Source organism: Neovison vison, chromosome 4, assembly GCF_020171115.1.
Source record: "Neovison vison isolate M4711 chromosome 4, ASM_NN_V1, whole genome shotgun sequence".
Taxonomy (NCBI): Eukaryota; Metazoa; Chordata; class Mammalia; order Carnivora; family Mustelidae; genus Neogale; species Neogale vison.
Window position 1 is genome coordinate 182649825 of NC_058094.1, and position 16684 is coordinate 182666508.

The window sequence follows — 16684 nt, forward strand, 5'->3', positions numbered from 1 at the left end:
GGCTTCAGTTCTGCATCAGGTATAAATAGTAGTTAAATGCAAAGTGACATTTTACAATCATCCACTTCAAATACCTTAATAAATTTGACAGAATTAAGAGCATATGGGGAAAGTGGGTTTTTTTTTTAAGTCTCACGTTTACAATTTTTCAAATGGTAGACCATTACAGGATTAAAAATCTTTGCAAATTTAAAGATGAAAATGCTATTTCCATATTTACAATGTGTCGTTCAGAAAAGGTTTCCCTTTTAGGAAAAAATAAATTTTGAATCAGCTATTCCACAACACTATCCTGGTGTCCCATGTCATTATTCTTATGTGGAATCCTCCTGGATGTCTTCTTTTCTAAAGGTTTAGGCTAATTACTATTTGGGCATTAGGGAGCCACCATAAACCATGTTTGCTTCAGGTTATAGGGTACATCCATGGGAATATTAAAGAAGAGGGGAGTGAGGTAAGACGGACATCATTAACAACCCATTCAGAACAGGGAAAGACAAAAACACAAACCCTGACATATCTTCTGTCATTAGTTTCAAAAACCGAAGAGAGAGAAAAAAAATAAAAGAAAACTACTACTTTACCCAGAGTTCCTGCGATGGATTGTGGAAGGGGCGGTATTCCGGCTGCAGAGCTGCTGTTGGCCTCCTTCCTAGGCCTGAGGCTCAGAATATTTCTTACATCTAAAGAAAAATATCCCCCGTCAACAAAGGAGTCCCCTTTGGAGCTGTTCCGCAAACACACAGTATGATCCAGTTTTCAGGGAGATTTTCCACCACTTTAAACATTTGGGGGAGAAAGCGGTTACTTTGGCTCGATGGCAGCTCATTTAGAAAGGGAGTGAGTGCTGGGGCACACGATGTAGGGAGCTTGATCTGAAGAATTATTTTCATTTGTTTCCACAAGTAGAGTGAAAATCCACTTTCAGGACAGCAAACCTGGATTGCACTTCACAATCCCATTCCATATGTATGTTTGCAAGACCATGCTGATTCTGAGACAGCTTTAGAGATTCTATAATTCTCCACCTATAAAGAAGCTCTAAGTCTTCAGGTTGGGAGGTTTCCATCAGCCAGGTTTCTAACCAACCGATATTTTTTCCCATAAAATGCTAAATACGGTTTTTTGACTCACAATTATTTTCCTCTGACATAAAGATAAAATTAACCTCATCTCAAAATGTCTGCATCCTAAGGCTCCTGGTTCCACCAACACACACACACATATATATAGTCTATCTATCTATCTATATAGATAGACTATATCTATAGATATATCTATATATACATATAGCATGAATTTAACAAAACACATCACCCACTGTGTATATTAACTATGAAACATACATATGTATTATTCATGACTCTAAACGCAGCACTTGATGTGTTGTTGTTGGGGGATAGTAAGTAGTAGATACAGTTTACCATAGTTTTGATGGTGATTGTTAATATTAAATGTATCTGTTTCTTCCACAAATCGAACAGCAGCTTCACAAGCTCCGGTATAAGATTGCACACACCATCCAGCTCTGAGCTATCCAGGATAACTCTCCTGCATCCATATTACGGTCATGTTGTAGATATGAGATCTTTAAGCTCTCCATACTGACCTCTTAAGAGGTGAGTTTCTTTGAATTTCTGAAATGTAACTCTAGAACTCTAGAGTTAGTAAGGCATCTGAAACTTTTTATTTGCCGTATAGTATAGACTCCCCCATAGCTCTAATTAGGATGGTAGACCACCTTGGAGGGTGAGGGCCAGGAAAGAATGGTTATTTAAGAACACCTTTTAGACTCTAACAAAAATGTACAGCTTTAAAGCAGATCTGCAGAAATCTGATGCAGAGCAATCATTGTGAAGACAAATCATACTTGGCCATTAAAGAAAAGGAGCAAAACTTCATCATGGAAAGTACATTTTGTACCTCAACTCTAGAAATCACCTTAAATTACAACATCTTGGATCATCGGTAATTAGTGATACTGTATCTGTACAGATTCTACAAATATATATACAAGCACACACGAGCACCGATATGCAAATGTATACATGTATACACATATATAATATATATTCACATATATACAGGCACATGTATAACTTACATATATTCAAATTTGTTCCATCTGGAGCCAAAGAAATGAGTACTAAATCTCTAAAACAAGGAGTCAAGGAGGTAAGACCTTTTGAGTCCCTTGAAGCTGAAGAATTACAAGGAAGCTTGTCAACGCGAGGTGGCGCCCTTGATCTACTAATCCAGCCGAGGCCAATTCATGAGCTGTCAAAAGTCAAGGTCACAAATTGTCTTTTTTCGTCAAGGTCAAGGTTTAAGGCCTTTCCTAGTCCTGTCATTTCAACAAATATCAAAACCTGCCCTTTCAGACACATGCAGACCCAACAACAGATTTTAAAATACTACAGCCTGGGCATCACTGATACTCAACAACTGGTTTTCATTTTCCACAGTGAGCCTGGAAATTTATACTATCTCTTCCTCCTTTCTTCTTTCTCCTTTTCAGAATGCTTAACACTTTAACTCTCCTGAAGCACTTATCCAAATTTTTAGGATTTTAGTTATGAGGGATTTCTCCTTTTGCTTAAAAAATTTGTAGTAACAACAACAAAAAAAAGGCTGAATAGTAACAGAAAAGAATGGTCCTTGGTTTGTACAGGACAAACCCCGCTCCTTTTCTTTCTGTGCAGTGCACGTTTAGCTTGGAAAATAACGAGTATTTCCTTCAGATTTTAATGGCAGTGACTATTTAATTACCATAATTAATACTTCTATATCACTATCTACAGGTCTAAGGTTCTTTTTCATTATTATTTTTAGTAGAAATGTTTGAAAAGCAGGTGCACAAATACATTTTCACAGTGTGCTGAATGTCTTTATTTACAAGATAGCATTTTATAGTGAATGTGAACAAAATGAATGTGCTGGTTGAAATAACTGCTTGATTAAAAATGTGCTGTAAAGATGAATCCCTAAACTTCCTAATGTAGTCTTATAACACAATAAACAAGGAAAAAATACTAATCCCTTAATAGTTCAAAATATAGAATGTAAACATCTAAATGTTTCAGGGGAATGAATATCCGTTCTGAGTTTTCTAAAAAATAAAAAAAGCAAAATTACTCTCCAGCAAAACGTTTAGTAAATATTTGAAAATACCAATTTAAATGAAACATGAATTCTCTTGAAACCAAGGTTCACCATGTCAGGGTGGACCTCTCAGGAGATCTAATAAAGTGAATTCTATGAAACATTTGAGGCTTTAAATATTTTTTTAAAGTTATTAAATTCTTTGGAAAGCAAATTCTATCAAGCAAAAAATATAATCTAAATGCCACAAAATATGGCTGTTCTAAGCAATTTAAAATTATTGTCAGAAGGGCATTCCCAACCTGGGGTTTCCTTGTAGCCTCAAAGGCTCAGCTGGTTGTATTTACTATCAAGACAAATGATCCTCAGAAAAGCCTTCTCTCCTTTTTTTCATTGTAAATAGCCCAAGATCATTATTGCAGTACCTTCTTCTCTCTCCCCTTCTAAATCTATACATAAGATGTTTTGCAGAATATATAATGATGGTAGGAATTTCACTAAGATTTACCTGAGCAGTCACTTAACATGCAAAGGGGATGGCAATGGCGACCCAAGGACAAACAGATGTTTACAACAGCCTCTTGCTTTTGTAACCAGCTTTTGGATTATTACCATATAACACAGTATCTTGAAATATTATGGTCACATAAATACTTACAAGTTTCAGTAAATGCGTAACTTATCTGAAATTGCATATTTGGGGGTTGACATTTGACTCTAGAGTTTGTCATTTAACGGTCTGGTGGGGTTGGCGGGAGAACTGGAAGTCTTTACCTTTTCTTAGAGCAAAGTTTTAAAAGAGTTGTAGATTCCACCAAGGAGAAAGAGATCCCCCTTAGGAAAGCAAAATGCCAGTGTCTTTCTCTTTCTCTTTCCCATTCTTCAATTATTATTATTAAGAATTACGTTCATTCTCTGGGCAAAGCCACCAGTTCTGAAGTATTTCTTCAAGTTGCCCTCTTGCTCCACTTTTAATCCATTAACTAGTGGTCTTCAGTTTGTTGATGACTTTTTTCTCTTTGACCCTCCGGTTCTGGAACCAGATTGTAACCTGCCGCTCAGAGAGATTTGTTGTGGCTGATATCCGCCTCCGTTTGTCCTTGGTAATGAATTTGTTTGTAGCATATTCCCGTTCCAGTTCTTTTAATTGCACCTTGGTGTAGGGGACGCGCTTCTTTCTCCCCCGCCTGTAGGAGCTGGCATCTGAGGGATGAGAGACCACGTCTGGAAGATAGGGAAGAAGGCAAGTTACACAGGGATCACACCCAGGCCAGGACACAGGCGACAGCTCAATCTGAGCCACCCCCCTTGCTGCGCCCAGCTGCCCTTTGCCATGCATTGCACAATCCAGCTTTCCACTACAATCTGGAGGGTCGGTGGGGAGGGTGGTTAGTTCTGCACTGAAACGAAATCGCCTAGGACTCCAATGACCACCCCAACCGGGCCATCCTGTCCGCACAGCGCGCTGGGTTCGCTTGATCTCCTGGCCCAGCGGCCCACACCTTAGCGCCAGGGGACAACACTTCTATGCCTGACTCCTCTCCGCACACCCCAAGCCCCAACACTTGATGCTTCTACAGTGAAGCCATTTCGAGAGCACGAATACGGGCAATTTGGGAAACAGTTTCCAGGTCAATTTTCCATCCTTAAGTCGATGTCAAGGGCTGGGGAGGGCGGGGCGCAGAGAGAAAAGGGAGCCCGCCAGGGTCCCACAAGCTTCTTCCCAGCCATCCCTCTCCCAGGGAGAGCCAGGAGCCAGCCTAACTCAAGGGTAGGGCGGGCCGCGCCAGCCAGCCACGGTCGGGCGCCCAGGGGTGCAGCGCCCCCCAGGACAGGCCGGGAGAGGGGGAGAGCAGAGGGGCAGGAGAGTGACCCGGGAGCGAGCGGCAGAGAAGCTGGAGCAGAGCCGGAGGACCGGGGTTGAGAAGGGGGCGCCATTTACCGGGCAGAGTGGACTTCCAGAGATGGGGAGGCTGCGCCTGCTCTTTAGGGCAGTACATTTGGCCGTTCCAGCCGTTGGGCAGCGCCCAGGGCTGGTAGCTTTCCATGGGAAGACCCAGGGGCTCGTGGCGCGACTCGCCGGGGCCCCCCAGGCCGGGCACCACCGGCATATCCAGGTAGCCAGGCACGGGCTGATGGTGGTGGTAAGGCCCGGGCGCGTAGCCTTGGTGGTAGAAGGCGAACTCCTTAGCGCGGGAGCTGAACTCATCGGCCGCGGGGCCGGCGGTATCCATGTACTTGTCAGCGAAGGCGGCCGCAGCAGCGGCGGCCGAGGCGGGCTGCGCGCACGACTTGATGGCGTTGGGGTGCGGGCCCATGCGGGCGCACGGGTAGTAGCCGCTGCCGAAATAGCCGTAGGGCAGCGCCGCGGGCCCCGACGAGCTCTGCGCCGCCGCCGAGCAGGGACTGCACTGCTTGGCGGCCTCGGCGCCCGCTGGGCCCGCGGGGCCGGGCCCTCCCGAGGACGACGCAGCCGCGGCGGCGGCGGCGGCGGCGGCGGCGGCAGCGGCGGCGGCTGCGGCCGACGGGGGCGCCTCCCCGGGCGCGCTGTTGTAGGCGGCCGCGGCGCCCGGCGCCAGGGGCGCCGGATGCGCCATCAGGTTGCGGCACTGGTTAGCTGCGGCCGCCGCGGCCGCTGCGGCCGCCGCTGCCACCGAGAAGTTGCCCCCCGCGGCCGCAGCCGCCGGGTGGGGGAAGCCCCCGCCCCCGGCCCCGGCCGCCGCCGCCGCCGCTGCCGCCGCCGCCGCCGCCGCCGCCCCTTCCATGTTCTTGTTGAGTTCGTCGGCCACCAAGCCACCGCCGTTGTCGTAGAGAAACATGACGGTGGGCTCGATCCAGCGGGGGTGGAGGAGCACGGAGGCTGTCATAGCCCGAGCCGCATGGAGAAGACCCCAGTGGCGCTGTTTTAAAAAGCCCCCAAGAAGTGAAGAGCGCGCGGCGCGGGGCCGGGGCCCGAGCGAGGGGGGCGGATCGCGCCCCGCGGGGTCGCGCCAGGCGGCCGCCCATTGGCCCGCCCCCACCCCGCTCCGCCCACGGCGTATGCAAAGCGGGCGGCTCCAACCCCGGTTCTGCGCTGTGCACCCGCGGTCCCCGCCGTCGCCCGCGCCGTCCCCAGCGCCAGCGCCAGCGCCCGCCGCGCGGCCGCGAACCATTCACCCAGGGGAGAGGCGGGGGACGCGGGCGAGTGGGGGCGGAAGACGGCGGGTGGGGTAGGGAAAGAAGGGCGGCCTCCTTGCAGCTCCCTCTTCCCTTCCTCTGTCCCAGTGGGGCCCAGGACAGAATTAGGCGGGGAGGGGACGGCGGCGCGCTGTTGCGTGGAGACCTGAAGCAGTGGGAGTAGGTCAGGTAAATCGGCGGACGGCTGGGGATGGGATAGAAATGAAAATGGGGCGTAGTCCAGGCTGGATGTTTCTTGGGGCCTTTGAAGCTGTTTTCTTTCCAGGTATCCGCGAGTCTTTCTGCAGTGGGACCGTAGCGTGGACACTAGCGCTTTCGGCTACGAGAGCGTCAAGATTTGACTCCCTCCAGGGGATCGTGGCGGGGCATTTGCGGATGCGCCTGGCTCATGGGTCCCAGGACGTTCCCCTGGAAAGCTTGGACTGTGTTTAGGAGCGCTCTCGGCTTTCCTGTCTACAGTGCTGGCGGGCAATATCATACACTTGCACTTAGGCCCATAGGGTGTCAGAACGACGCCCTCACACCCACACTGACATACGCACTCATATTCAAGTGTACTCTGATCAGACGCTCACACTTAGGTATAGAGACTGTGCCACACTCTGCCCTGATAACAACTTTTCCTTCTCCAGAGACTTGGGAGCAATCTGTGAGCAATATTCTCTGGTACTCCTGCATCTCCAACCAGGCTGCCCTGTCCTGAAAGTTTAAAAGGAACAGCCCCGGGTGCTGATTGGGACTCCCTTTCTAGGGCCTAATGAGGCTTCATAGATCTTGGGCTGGAGCCCGTTCTTCAGGCACATGGACACTCCCCATTTCACTTCATTTTGGAGCAGGAGAAGGGGGCTTGATGGAACTATTTATGCCTTCCACCCAAGTAGAACTGGGGAGAGCATTGTCTCCAGCCTGCAGAGAGGGTGCCCAGTCCTCCTCTGTCCAAGAACCAGCCAGAGAAGTCTTTCCTCTGTATCTGGAAAATGCAGACCCTTTCGTGAGAACACGGTGGGGTGTTGGTGGTGGAAGAGCCAAACAGCCATCATTTTTTGGTGGGGGATTCTGGGGGTACTTTGGGGTTGCTTTGGGGTTACATACTTCCATTACTGATTGTGGAGGCTGTGAGCTGATCAAATGTCCAGAAGGGGAACATACGTTCAAAGTGAAAGTGGGTGTATTCTACAGGAATATCAGGTTTGGGGAGAGTGCTGGACTCCCTTTCATCCCAGGGCGTTGGGATGGGCATCAGAAGTGTGGACTTGCCATCTCATTCCAGCTTGCAGACTCAGCCAGAAGCTCAGAGTGTTGCAAATGTCCCCAGCCCCTAGTCCCTGCCCTGATCTGCTCCCTAAGGCTCCTGGTTTTCCTGCAGAGCCCAGACCAATGAGGCTGGGCTCCAGCTTTTATCTGCCTTGATCCTTGGGTTTGCCGGGACCAATGTTTAAGTGCTGCCCAATAAAGCCTTCTATGACACCCCGTCCCATCATACATGTATGCAGTGTACCTTTTCCGTCCTGCCTTTTTAGTAGCTCCGGGTAAATATTGATCTGCCTCCAGTTTACCTCCTCCCTGAATGGCCATTTGCAGACTAAGGAACTAGCCTCTGTAGGGACTTGAATTTTGTGTTACTTTCCGGCCCTGTTCGCCCCCCTTCCTTCCTCCAAGTGGCATTGTAAAACTCACAGTGACAAAGAGACAGGATAGGGTTCGAGGCCCCAGTTCCTGAGGACTTGAGGACTGTTTTACATACGGGACAGACACGGCTAGAGGCCAAGGTCAAGTTGAAAGTTGCAGTCTAGCCGGTGTGAGAACTGCCATGCCAGCGGGGAGATTCAGGGAGCTGCCACAAGGCCCACTGCTCACCTTCCTTCTCTCACTCTTCATTCTTTTTTCTTTGGAATTACTCTTTCTTGCTCTGTTTGGTTTACCCAGTTTTGTTTTTTTCCCCCTTGCTTTTGTAAAGATTTTGGGGCGGTGTTTACAGACTCTTCTTCTCTGCCTCCACCCTGCTCTCTTGGCCCAGGCTTCGAGCCTCTTCTGTTTTCCAGCCAGACCCAGAAAAACGAAAACACAGCACTGGGAGCCCCCACCAGCCGGCGCCTGTGCCAGCTCACCTCTGGCCATGGCGCAGCTGCTGGTGCACACAGCGGCCAAGGCCAGCTCCACATTCCTCCCTCCCTCTCCCCACTTCACCGGAGACGGAGCCCTGGATGCAGAGGAAGGGCCCCAGCTCCACGGACTGCCAAAGTCGACTGGGTCCCTCCTCACCAAAAATGGTGAGACAAGATTTCATCTTGTCTGCTGAGAAGCAACAAGCAGGTTTGTCTGGGAGGGACTGGCGCTGCGGGAAGATTTTGGTTTGCATCTCGAATTAGGTTTTGCTCCCGAAACTTGTCGGCTCCTGAATTATTTATTGAGCTTTGCGGTAGATCTCTAGCGATCAAGTAATTTGGATATTTTCTTAGTTTCCCATATCTTTCTATCAACTTATAAACACTTTTAAGGCATGGTTACTTAGAGGGAGGCAGCCTGCTTGTTCCCTTTTTTGTCTTGGATCTCGATATATATATGCAATGATTTTTTTTTTTAAAACCAAGCAAGTCAATGGCGTCCTGGTGTGCCTTCACTGTTTTTAAATCTGCAGGTCCTGTTGGATGTCCGGTTGTAGCCACCGACCAGTGGGGATAGTTTCTAGAATTTGAATGAGTTCTGTGAATAATTTTGGGTCTTAGTTTCTAGAATTTCTACTCTCTTTGAAACAAGAAAATCTCTCTCCTTCCGTGTCCGTTGGCCAGGGAAATATGAGATTCATTAATGATTCCTAATACTATTTCTTTACCTCTTAGCTCTTCCAGACAGCCACCAAACTGGTTTTCTGTGGGAAAAGAAATGTTGAAGGGCAGTGAAGAAGTGTGTGGTGAAGGGGTGTGCCTTGGAAGCAAGCACAGATTCTCCTAAAGTTCTTCCTCTTTTTCTAAAGGCGAGATCAAGACTCACTTGCCTGCAAAGCTAGTTGGGTCTGATCCTCTGAAGCCATCTCTCTGCTTTTTTTTTGTCTGTCAGGCTCATGGATAGCCCTGTAGGGAGGCACCATCAACCTGAATCTTGGAGATGGCAATTTTATTCTCAGACTCTTTGTGGGCTAGGCTGGGGACGTCAGGGTACCCACTGGGATCTGCATCTGCGGGCACAGTGGCCATTGAGCAACAGGGCGGCAGGAGTAGAGTTAGGCTTTGTCTGGGGCTCCCTGATTTCTTCCGGAGGAGCCCTGAGTGGGCAGCATGGGCAAGATCAGAGGGCGGCATCTTAGTGGTTTGGCCTTTGTTCCAGGAGCTGCCAGACCCCTTCCCTTGCCAGATCCTTGGCAGGCATGGCTTCTAACCTCCTAGTGCAGGCCAGGGTGCCCTGCAGGGTTTTGGCTGCCCTGGAACCTCCTGCTGAAGAAAGAGACCTTGGCTGTGTGTTTTTGGGCGGTGGGAGGTGATGGTATTCGCTGCCAGCTTGGGTCACAGAGCCCTGGGTTTTCAGGGTTGGACGAGAAAAGGACAAAAGGAAACCAGGTTTTAATCGAGTTTGATTTTCACTAGCAAATGAAATTTACCTGCTCTCACTTTAACTTGGAGGAGGCTGTCAGCACTAGTCCCTGGCACTGTTTCTCTGCATCCATCCAGCATTAGGATAAACATTCCTCCCCTGGTTTTAAAGACACTTTGTATTTCAGGATATTCATGTGTTTCTAATGTATCCAAGCAGCTTTACGAGCTGCATTTGCAGAACATCTTAACCCTCTCTCTCCCACCGCAGGAGGGGTGGGGGGCATGGAGATAATGGCAAAGGAAGAAAGATCCAAAGGGGGGAGTGGAAATGGCTGAGGAGCTGAGGCTGGCTAAGAGAGAAAGAGAACAAGAGAAGGAAAAACACCCAAACCTAATCGTATCTCAGAATCTGTGGTTGACCAGACTGCTTAAGAAAAAGACAAGTGGGGCTGCTCTGTTCGTGGTGGGCTTTGGGGCTTGCCCAACAGGGCAGAAGCTTAAGGAGGAAGGGTAGGTTCTGAAGAAACTTAGCTGGCCAGTAGGCAGAGAAATGGCGCCTCCAGAGTCACTTGCTCAAGCTCTCACTCCAGATTTTTTGTGCATTTGAAGCATTAATGAAGCAGCAAAAGACCCAAACTGTAGGGACAGTTTTGGACTGTGGGAAGTCACCTGGTACTGGTGATGACCAGATGCTGACACGGAGAAAATTGGAGAAAGTGCAAGGTCCAGAAAAATCCACATAGACTCCAACTTGCCTTTAAGATCTCACCCCAGTGAGCTTTGATGAGGGCAAGTTTTTGGAGGAATAGCTCTCCTCCTGCCTCAGGTGGGTTTCTTCCAGCCCCAGGCCTTCGAAGCCACCAGGGCACAGCACCTGGCAAAAGCAGAAGCCCAGGGAGGACCCCATTCATAGCGCTGCCCTGCAGTGTTTCCCCCAGAAAGTCCCAAAACAGGAAAGTCTCCGTTCCCCCTTTAGAACAACCAGTCCCAGGTCCCAGCCTCCCTGGAGGAGCAATTCCCCCCTGCACAGTGCCAGCCATCAGAGCCCCTACTCCCACGGTTGGCGCAAACTTGGAGCGAAGGGAGCATTGCCGCCTCTGAGGTCCGCCTCCCTCGCGCTCAGCGAGGACTGGGTGATTCTGCGGCTGGTGGTGGTGTGGTGAGGGGAGACCGCCTGCCCCGAGGGGGCCAACGCTCTCCTCTTGACTGGATCTGGAAACTCAACATTTGCTTAAAAGAGGTAGCACATTAGAAGCTGAAAGAACTCCGATAATCTCTCAGCCGGAAGGAAGAAGCGCCTTCTTGCAGTCCCTAGCTGGCAGCGGAGGTGCGGGGCCCGGTGGACCGTGGGTCCGATGCCACCCAGGGAGTGAGCTCCCCGTCACCGGGCTGGGAGCTGGGAGAGCGCAGGACCGCCGGAGGAATTCCTGGCAGCGCTGACGGGAAAAAAGCTAGAGGTCTCTGGCCCCGCAGCTGCCTGCCCCTGCCACTGCCCGAAAGGAGTCCCACCCGCCGGCCTCCAACCCCATCCTAGCTCGATGCTCACGCCCGCAACAAAACAGGAAACCAGCGCCGGGCTGTGGGTTCATTATGTCAACAAATGCACTGAAGACATTCGAGCGTTCGAAGGAAACAGGGGTTGGGGACGTAAGAAAGCCCAGGCTTTCTCGCAGAGACACCCGCGCAGGCAGGCAGGCGGCCACGCGGCCTGGGCCCGCGGGAGTCGGTGTCTGCTCTGAACCCTGAAGACTCCTACGTCCCCGACCCGGGTTGCGAATTCGTGACGCACCGAACTAGGGAGGGAAGGAAACTCACCCGCCCAGCCATGAGCTTGGGGAACAGAGCAGAGAACGCAGAGGTGTGCTCAGACCTTTACCGCACGTTCTGTCCTGTAATCAGCATAACGACGTGTGTGCCTTGATACGCACACATACTCGCACATCCGATGCACGCACGCACACAGGGGACGCGGACAGCCAACGTCATGTGCCTGAAATACAAGCACACCGAGTCCCCAGGAAGATATTTCCTCTTGCTGGACCAGCTTGGCGACATACTTTGGGGTGGCTGGCTTCTCCCTACCCCTTCTGATTTTTCCGACCCCTCTCTCCATTCCCTCCCCCCGTGGCTTTATAAATACACCTGTCCCCTGTGGAAGGCGAGTCCCTGACTGGCATTTACCTGGTTCGGGTGTCCTCCCCAGAAACTCTGGCTGGCTCTGGGGACCCGCGCGGAGCCCATCAGGAGCACCGACGCTGCTCGTGGCGCAGCCGCCGCTCCTTTGTCCCGCTGCTCCAGCCCCCACTCAGCCCAACGCTTGGGGAAACGAAGCAGCTCAATAAAAACTTTTGATATTAGTTTTTATGGGTATTTACACTCTAGTCAGGGGAGCCGAGTACGGAAGCTCCATTAATCAGCCCCCAACCTCGAGTTTGGATGCTCAGTTTATGGGTTGGGAAAAGGGAGCTTGCCGGAAAGAAAGCCTGAGGATGGCCGGCTTCAGCCGGAGGAATGAAAAGGGAGTAAGATCGTTTTCCGTTCGCGGAAAAAGAAGATTAAGTGGGTAATTCCAAGTGCTACCCAACGGACTGAGTTTTTATTCGAAACCCTACCGGGGATAATTTTTTTCACCTTTGCCTAACACAGCATTTTAAGAAATCTTTTTCTTACAGAATTTTCCGCACACACAAAAGTATAATGAACCCCTATATACCCAATTCCTAGTTTCAACCACAACTGTCATTTTGTCTTTCATGTTTCATCATCCATTTCCACTCTTTTTTTCTTTTCTTTTTTTTTTTCCTGGAGAATATTAAAGTAAATCACAGACATCGAATTATTTCACTCCCACCAGGATTTTGAGGATAAATTTTAAGGTTGAGTAATATTGCTCAATAAAAAGGAATTCTTCCTATGTCTGAGAGAAAGGGGTCAGTATGTTTGAAACTGAATTGTTCTGATTACAATCTAGAAATACTTGAGGGTCCACCTAAGAGGAATCTGGGCAAAAAAGGAGTTTGGAGTGTGAGTGCATTTTGCTTGTCAGAAATTTTATGTCTCTTCTTTATCAAATATGTGTATGCATGAAGGAGACTTATGTTACCTTTTCCATGAGTGTGTTATCCTTTAATGGAAGGATTTGGGTGAGAGATGACAACCATGTCTCAGTCCTTTCTGGCTTCCAAGTTAACTTATATCCCTTCTATTGGAAAAATAAACATTTCCCATTTCAACACACTCCTTTCCCTGGTAGAAATCAGAAGGGATTTCTAATGACTGAGATAGGAAGGAAATATTTGTAGTGGATTGATAGCTCCTCTCAGCAACCACAGTTTTCAGGAAGAAATTCTATGTATTTTCCAAAATCTCAGCAGCAAAAGGTTTTTTTTTCAGCAGCAAAAGATTTTTTAAAAATTAGTAATGACATTGTGGTTTGTTTTGCTTTGTTTTAATGCAGAGGTTTACTTGACAATGAGCATGGTCCTCCCCAGCAAATTATGAAGGGTGATCCATCTAAGAGCCTTGGTGACTTTAGAAAACAAAGATTCAAAAGTAGAAAATAATAATCTGTTGAATTTGACAAGTCCTAGACCAGGAAGCTATTTACATTCTAACCTCCCCCCCCCCCCCCGCCCCCGTTCCATTCTCAGTGAATATTAGTCATCCTTTCTGTGGCAGAGTGTTGGGCTATTTTGCATTTAGATTGTTTATGGTTCCTTAGTTCTCTCTCTCTCTCCTTTTTTTTTTTTGAGGAGTCCTTAAATATCTAGGACACTTTTGCTCCCCGTGCTTTGGTGCTAATAATATATGCTAAAATAGCCACTCATTGTATTAGAAAAGGGCTATTTGTCTAAACTTATAAGGGATGCATAATTTAAACAATAGGAGAAATTATGTGCACAGATTTCTATAACTCTCTGATAGCTCCAGCTATACTTTCCGGAAGCCCCTGGAGACATTGGTCATGAGGCCCTTCCTGCAGACTGTAGGGCATTAGCAAGGTTGAAGTCTACTGGTGCCTTGGGCACCGCAGCTCATTGGAGGGTCCTGGTCTCCTGACTCTAAGATGGAATTCCCAAGGGGCTTAGGGTCTGGGTAGGGGTCAGAGTGGGGACTGTAGAAATAAGGAGATTCAGAGGAAGAGGGAGAAGGAAGAGAAATGCCCCAGAAAAGCTGGGAGACAAAGAGGAAGGGAGAGATGGTAGGGCAGAAAACAAGAAGTGAGGAAACCATAATTGCCAAAAAAAAGTCAAGCTACAGGAGCCCAAAGTAGGCCTGTGTTTTTAAAACTCTGCGGAAATTCATTGTCTCAGAAAGCCAATTCTCTGAAGCCTGGCTGCTCCCCCAACCCCCTGCCACCACTAGTGAGGAGGGGGTGCTTAGGCCGCAAGCTTCCTCCCAACGATTTGATTTCTTTCACCGCACAAAAATAATCTGGGCTGGGGCCCCTGAGTGGCTCAGCGGGTTGAAGCCTCTGCCTTCGGCTCAGATCATGATGATCTCAGGGTTTTGGGATCGAGCCCCGCATTGGGTTCTCTTGCAGAGAGCCTGCTTCCTCCTCTCTCTCTCTGCCTACTTGTGATCTCTGTCTTTCAAATGAATAAAAAATAAAAAATAATCTGGGCTTTATGAAACCAATTGTAGACCAGCATTAAATGTGGATGTGAACTTCTCCCCAAAGGGAGAGCCCAAGCAAGGAATTCTGGCTGCTATCAGCTGCCCTAGCATAGGTCGTGAGCCAGACTTGGGACAAGCCCTCAAGCCTGCTAGCAATTACATGCTCTCAGCCACTTTTAAAAAGGCCATATTTCTTTACATTTCTAGGACCTAATGTGAGGTTATGTCAGGTCATGGGACCCTTGGCTTGTGCAAAGTAATTCGATGTCATTGAGAGCAAGCACACTCGTTTGTCACCCTGAGGACTAGACGTCCCCATGGGCCTGAGCTGGGAGCAGAGCAGAGTAGGGCTGGCTGGGACTGTGGGATCCAGCCATGGTTCCAGGGCTGGCTTAGCTAAGTAGGTAGGGCAGTGCTTTCAGGGTCATGTCTGCCAGTGCAGGGGAGTGGGGGGCAAGCTTTGTTCCATACATGTCATACACGTCAGCCCATCAAACTCATATGGGATCCCAAGTGTTTCAGGCCCTTGATCCCAGGTTCCTTTGGTACAGGATAGAAGTCTCAGTTTTTCAATTTCCCTGATAGTAAACCTGGTTAGTCCAGCAGCAGTCCCTCCTCCCATCTTCCTCCCACCACCGCTCCAATGCTCTGTATCAGATTCAATAAAACCTAAGGGGGCTTCCCCTTGTGAAGAACAAGATCCATCCACCTGCAAGGTGACGCAGAGGGGAGGGCAGAAGGGACCATAAGCCTCTTGGTCCTTTGGAGATGCACTTCGGTGTGTGATGGGGTTGGCTAATATCTTGATGAAGGGCTGTGATGCATTTGCCTTGAATAATCTCATTCACTGTTTCCAGTTACTTTCAGGTTTTGGGGAGGATAACAACAAAGCCAAAGAAATGGGGTTCCCTGAGCCTTCCTTTGAGAATCAGGGAGGATCTAAGCCCCAAGTATGGGGAGGTGTGGGGAAGGCAACTTGATGGGCAAGAGGAGGAGTGGAGAGGCCATTTGGGACAGCTGTGGACTAAACATAAGGTGGGGTCCTCCTATGGAGGGCAACTCTTGGCAGTCATTGCTGTCCCCTGCAGTCCCCACCTCAGGGTGTGGAAAACAGTGGAGCCACAGGCCCCCTGCTGCAGGCGCCAAACTGTGGCTCCACAAAGTCCTGGGATTCATACACTGAAATGTGGTGTGTATATAACCCTTCATGATACAGAAGGCGCCTGGGAATGCTCTTCCCCCCCTGATAGTTGTAAGCTGACGTAATGCCACAATAAATGGAACAAGAGGGGAGAATTTAGATCCAGCCCAAGTTGTCAGCGAGGAGGTCCTAAGGAGAGAGGCCCTGCTTTAAACAGGTGAAGTCGGCCAGCAGAGACCTGCATTTGGCATCTGTAAGGCTGATGGCAGAGAGTCCATCCATCTGTCTGCCTCAGGTTAAACAGGCGTTGGTGAGGTGGGGAGAACTAAGGCAAGAGACAGCTTTCCATATGTGGGGCTCATTCTCGCAGGGTTGTGAGGGAACACCCACTTCTCCAGAAACTAGACGGTCTGGGTGAGAGGGAGCAGACAGGCAAAGTCCCACTGCCCCCTGAAAGAGATGGGGCGAAAATATGGCCTGTGCCCCCAGGGAAGCTGGGCCTCTGTAGCTCCGCAGTGTGTCTGGCTCTCAGCAGCCTGCAGGTGTTTAGCGGTCACAGGCAACTCTTGGGTGGGATGGCCTCCAACCTCACCCGGATTTTGTGGTGATCTGTTGGTCCTCTGAATCATTCAGGACTCTGGAGGAGAACCCATAGGAGGTCTCTCCAGGACCGTTTGTGGGTTTAGGGGCCCTAGGAAGAGTTAGATGGAAATCGGGGGTTTCTGGGCCTGTGAGGCCTTAATCCACTGACCAGGACCCCAACCTGGAGAGAGGAAAGCCAATGAGAGCTGGACCTTTCCTGGCAGAGTTGGACATAGCGCCTTGGACGGTGAGTAAGGATCTCCAGACAGCCCTAGGCTTCCAAGGGGCAATGAGGGAGAGGGGGCTTCTCTTTTCTGCCCACCCACCCCTACCTAACGCAGTGGCAGTCAAGGAGCTGGAGGCAGAGGAGGCGCTCGAAGCCCGCTGCAGTTGCGACGTCTTCCCACTAGATGTCTTCCCAGTTAATCGGAATTGAAAGGCGCTGTCTGCTCCGGGTCCTGGAGACTCGGTTTCCCCCGCCGCTTTTTGAAGTCGCTTTTCCGTTGGAAAAGCAAAGCTTTTTCTTTCTTTCTTA

The 16684-nt window shown here is 49.4% G+C and overlaps 1 protein-coding gene across 2 annotated transcripts; it reads right to left on the reverse strand.

Moving 5' to 3' along the window:
- Positions 1-2092: 2092 nt before the first annotated feature.
- HOXA13 (homeobox A13) lies at positions 2093-6020 on the reverse strand. Of its 2 annotated transcripts, XR_006384145.1 has the most exons (3): positions 5045-6020; positions 3761-4326; positions 2093-2277 (listed from the first exon to the last, which is right to left on the reverse strand). XR_006384145.1 is itself a non-coding variant. In XM_044244558.1 (2 exons), the coding sequence occupies exons 1-2, from the start codon at positions 5967-5969 to the stop codon at positions 4082-4084; spliced, it is 1170 nt and encodes a 389-aa protein (XP_044100493.1). In that variant the 5' UTR covers positions 5970-6020; the 3' UTR covers positions 2866-4081. The 2 variants fall into 2 exon arrangements, 1 of the variants encoding a protein (XP_044100493.1); XM_044244558.1 differs by lacking the exon at positions 2093-2277 and having other exon boundaries at positions 2866-4326.
- Positions 6021-16684: the final 10664 nt, after the last annotated feature.

Excerpts from the sequence above, each read along its gene's own strand:
- HOXA13 (XM_044244558.1), bottom strand. The coding sequence starts at position 5,969 with ATGACAGCCTCCGTGCTCCTCCACCCCCGCTGGATCGAGCCCACCGTC. Across the intron at positions 4,327-5,044 it reads CTGGAAGTCCACTCTGCCCG|ACGTGGTCTCTCATCCCTCA; the intron begins GTAAATGGCGCC and ends CCTATCTTCCAG.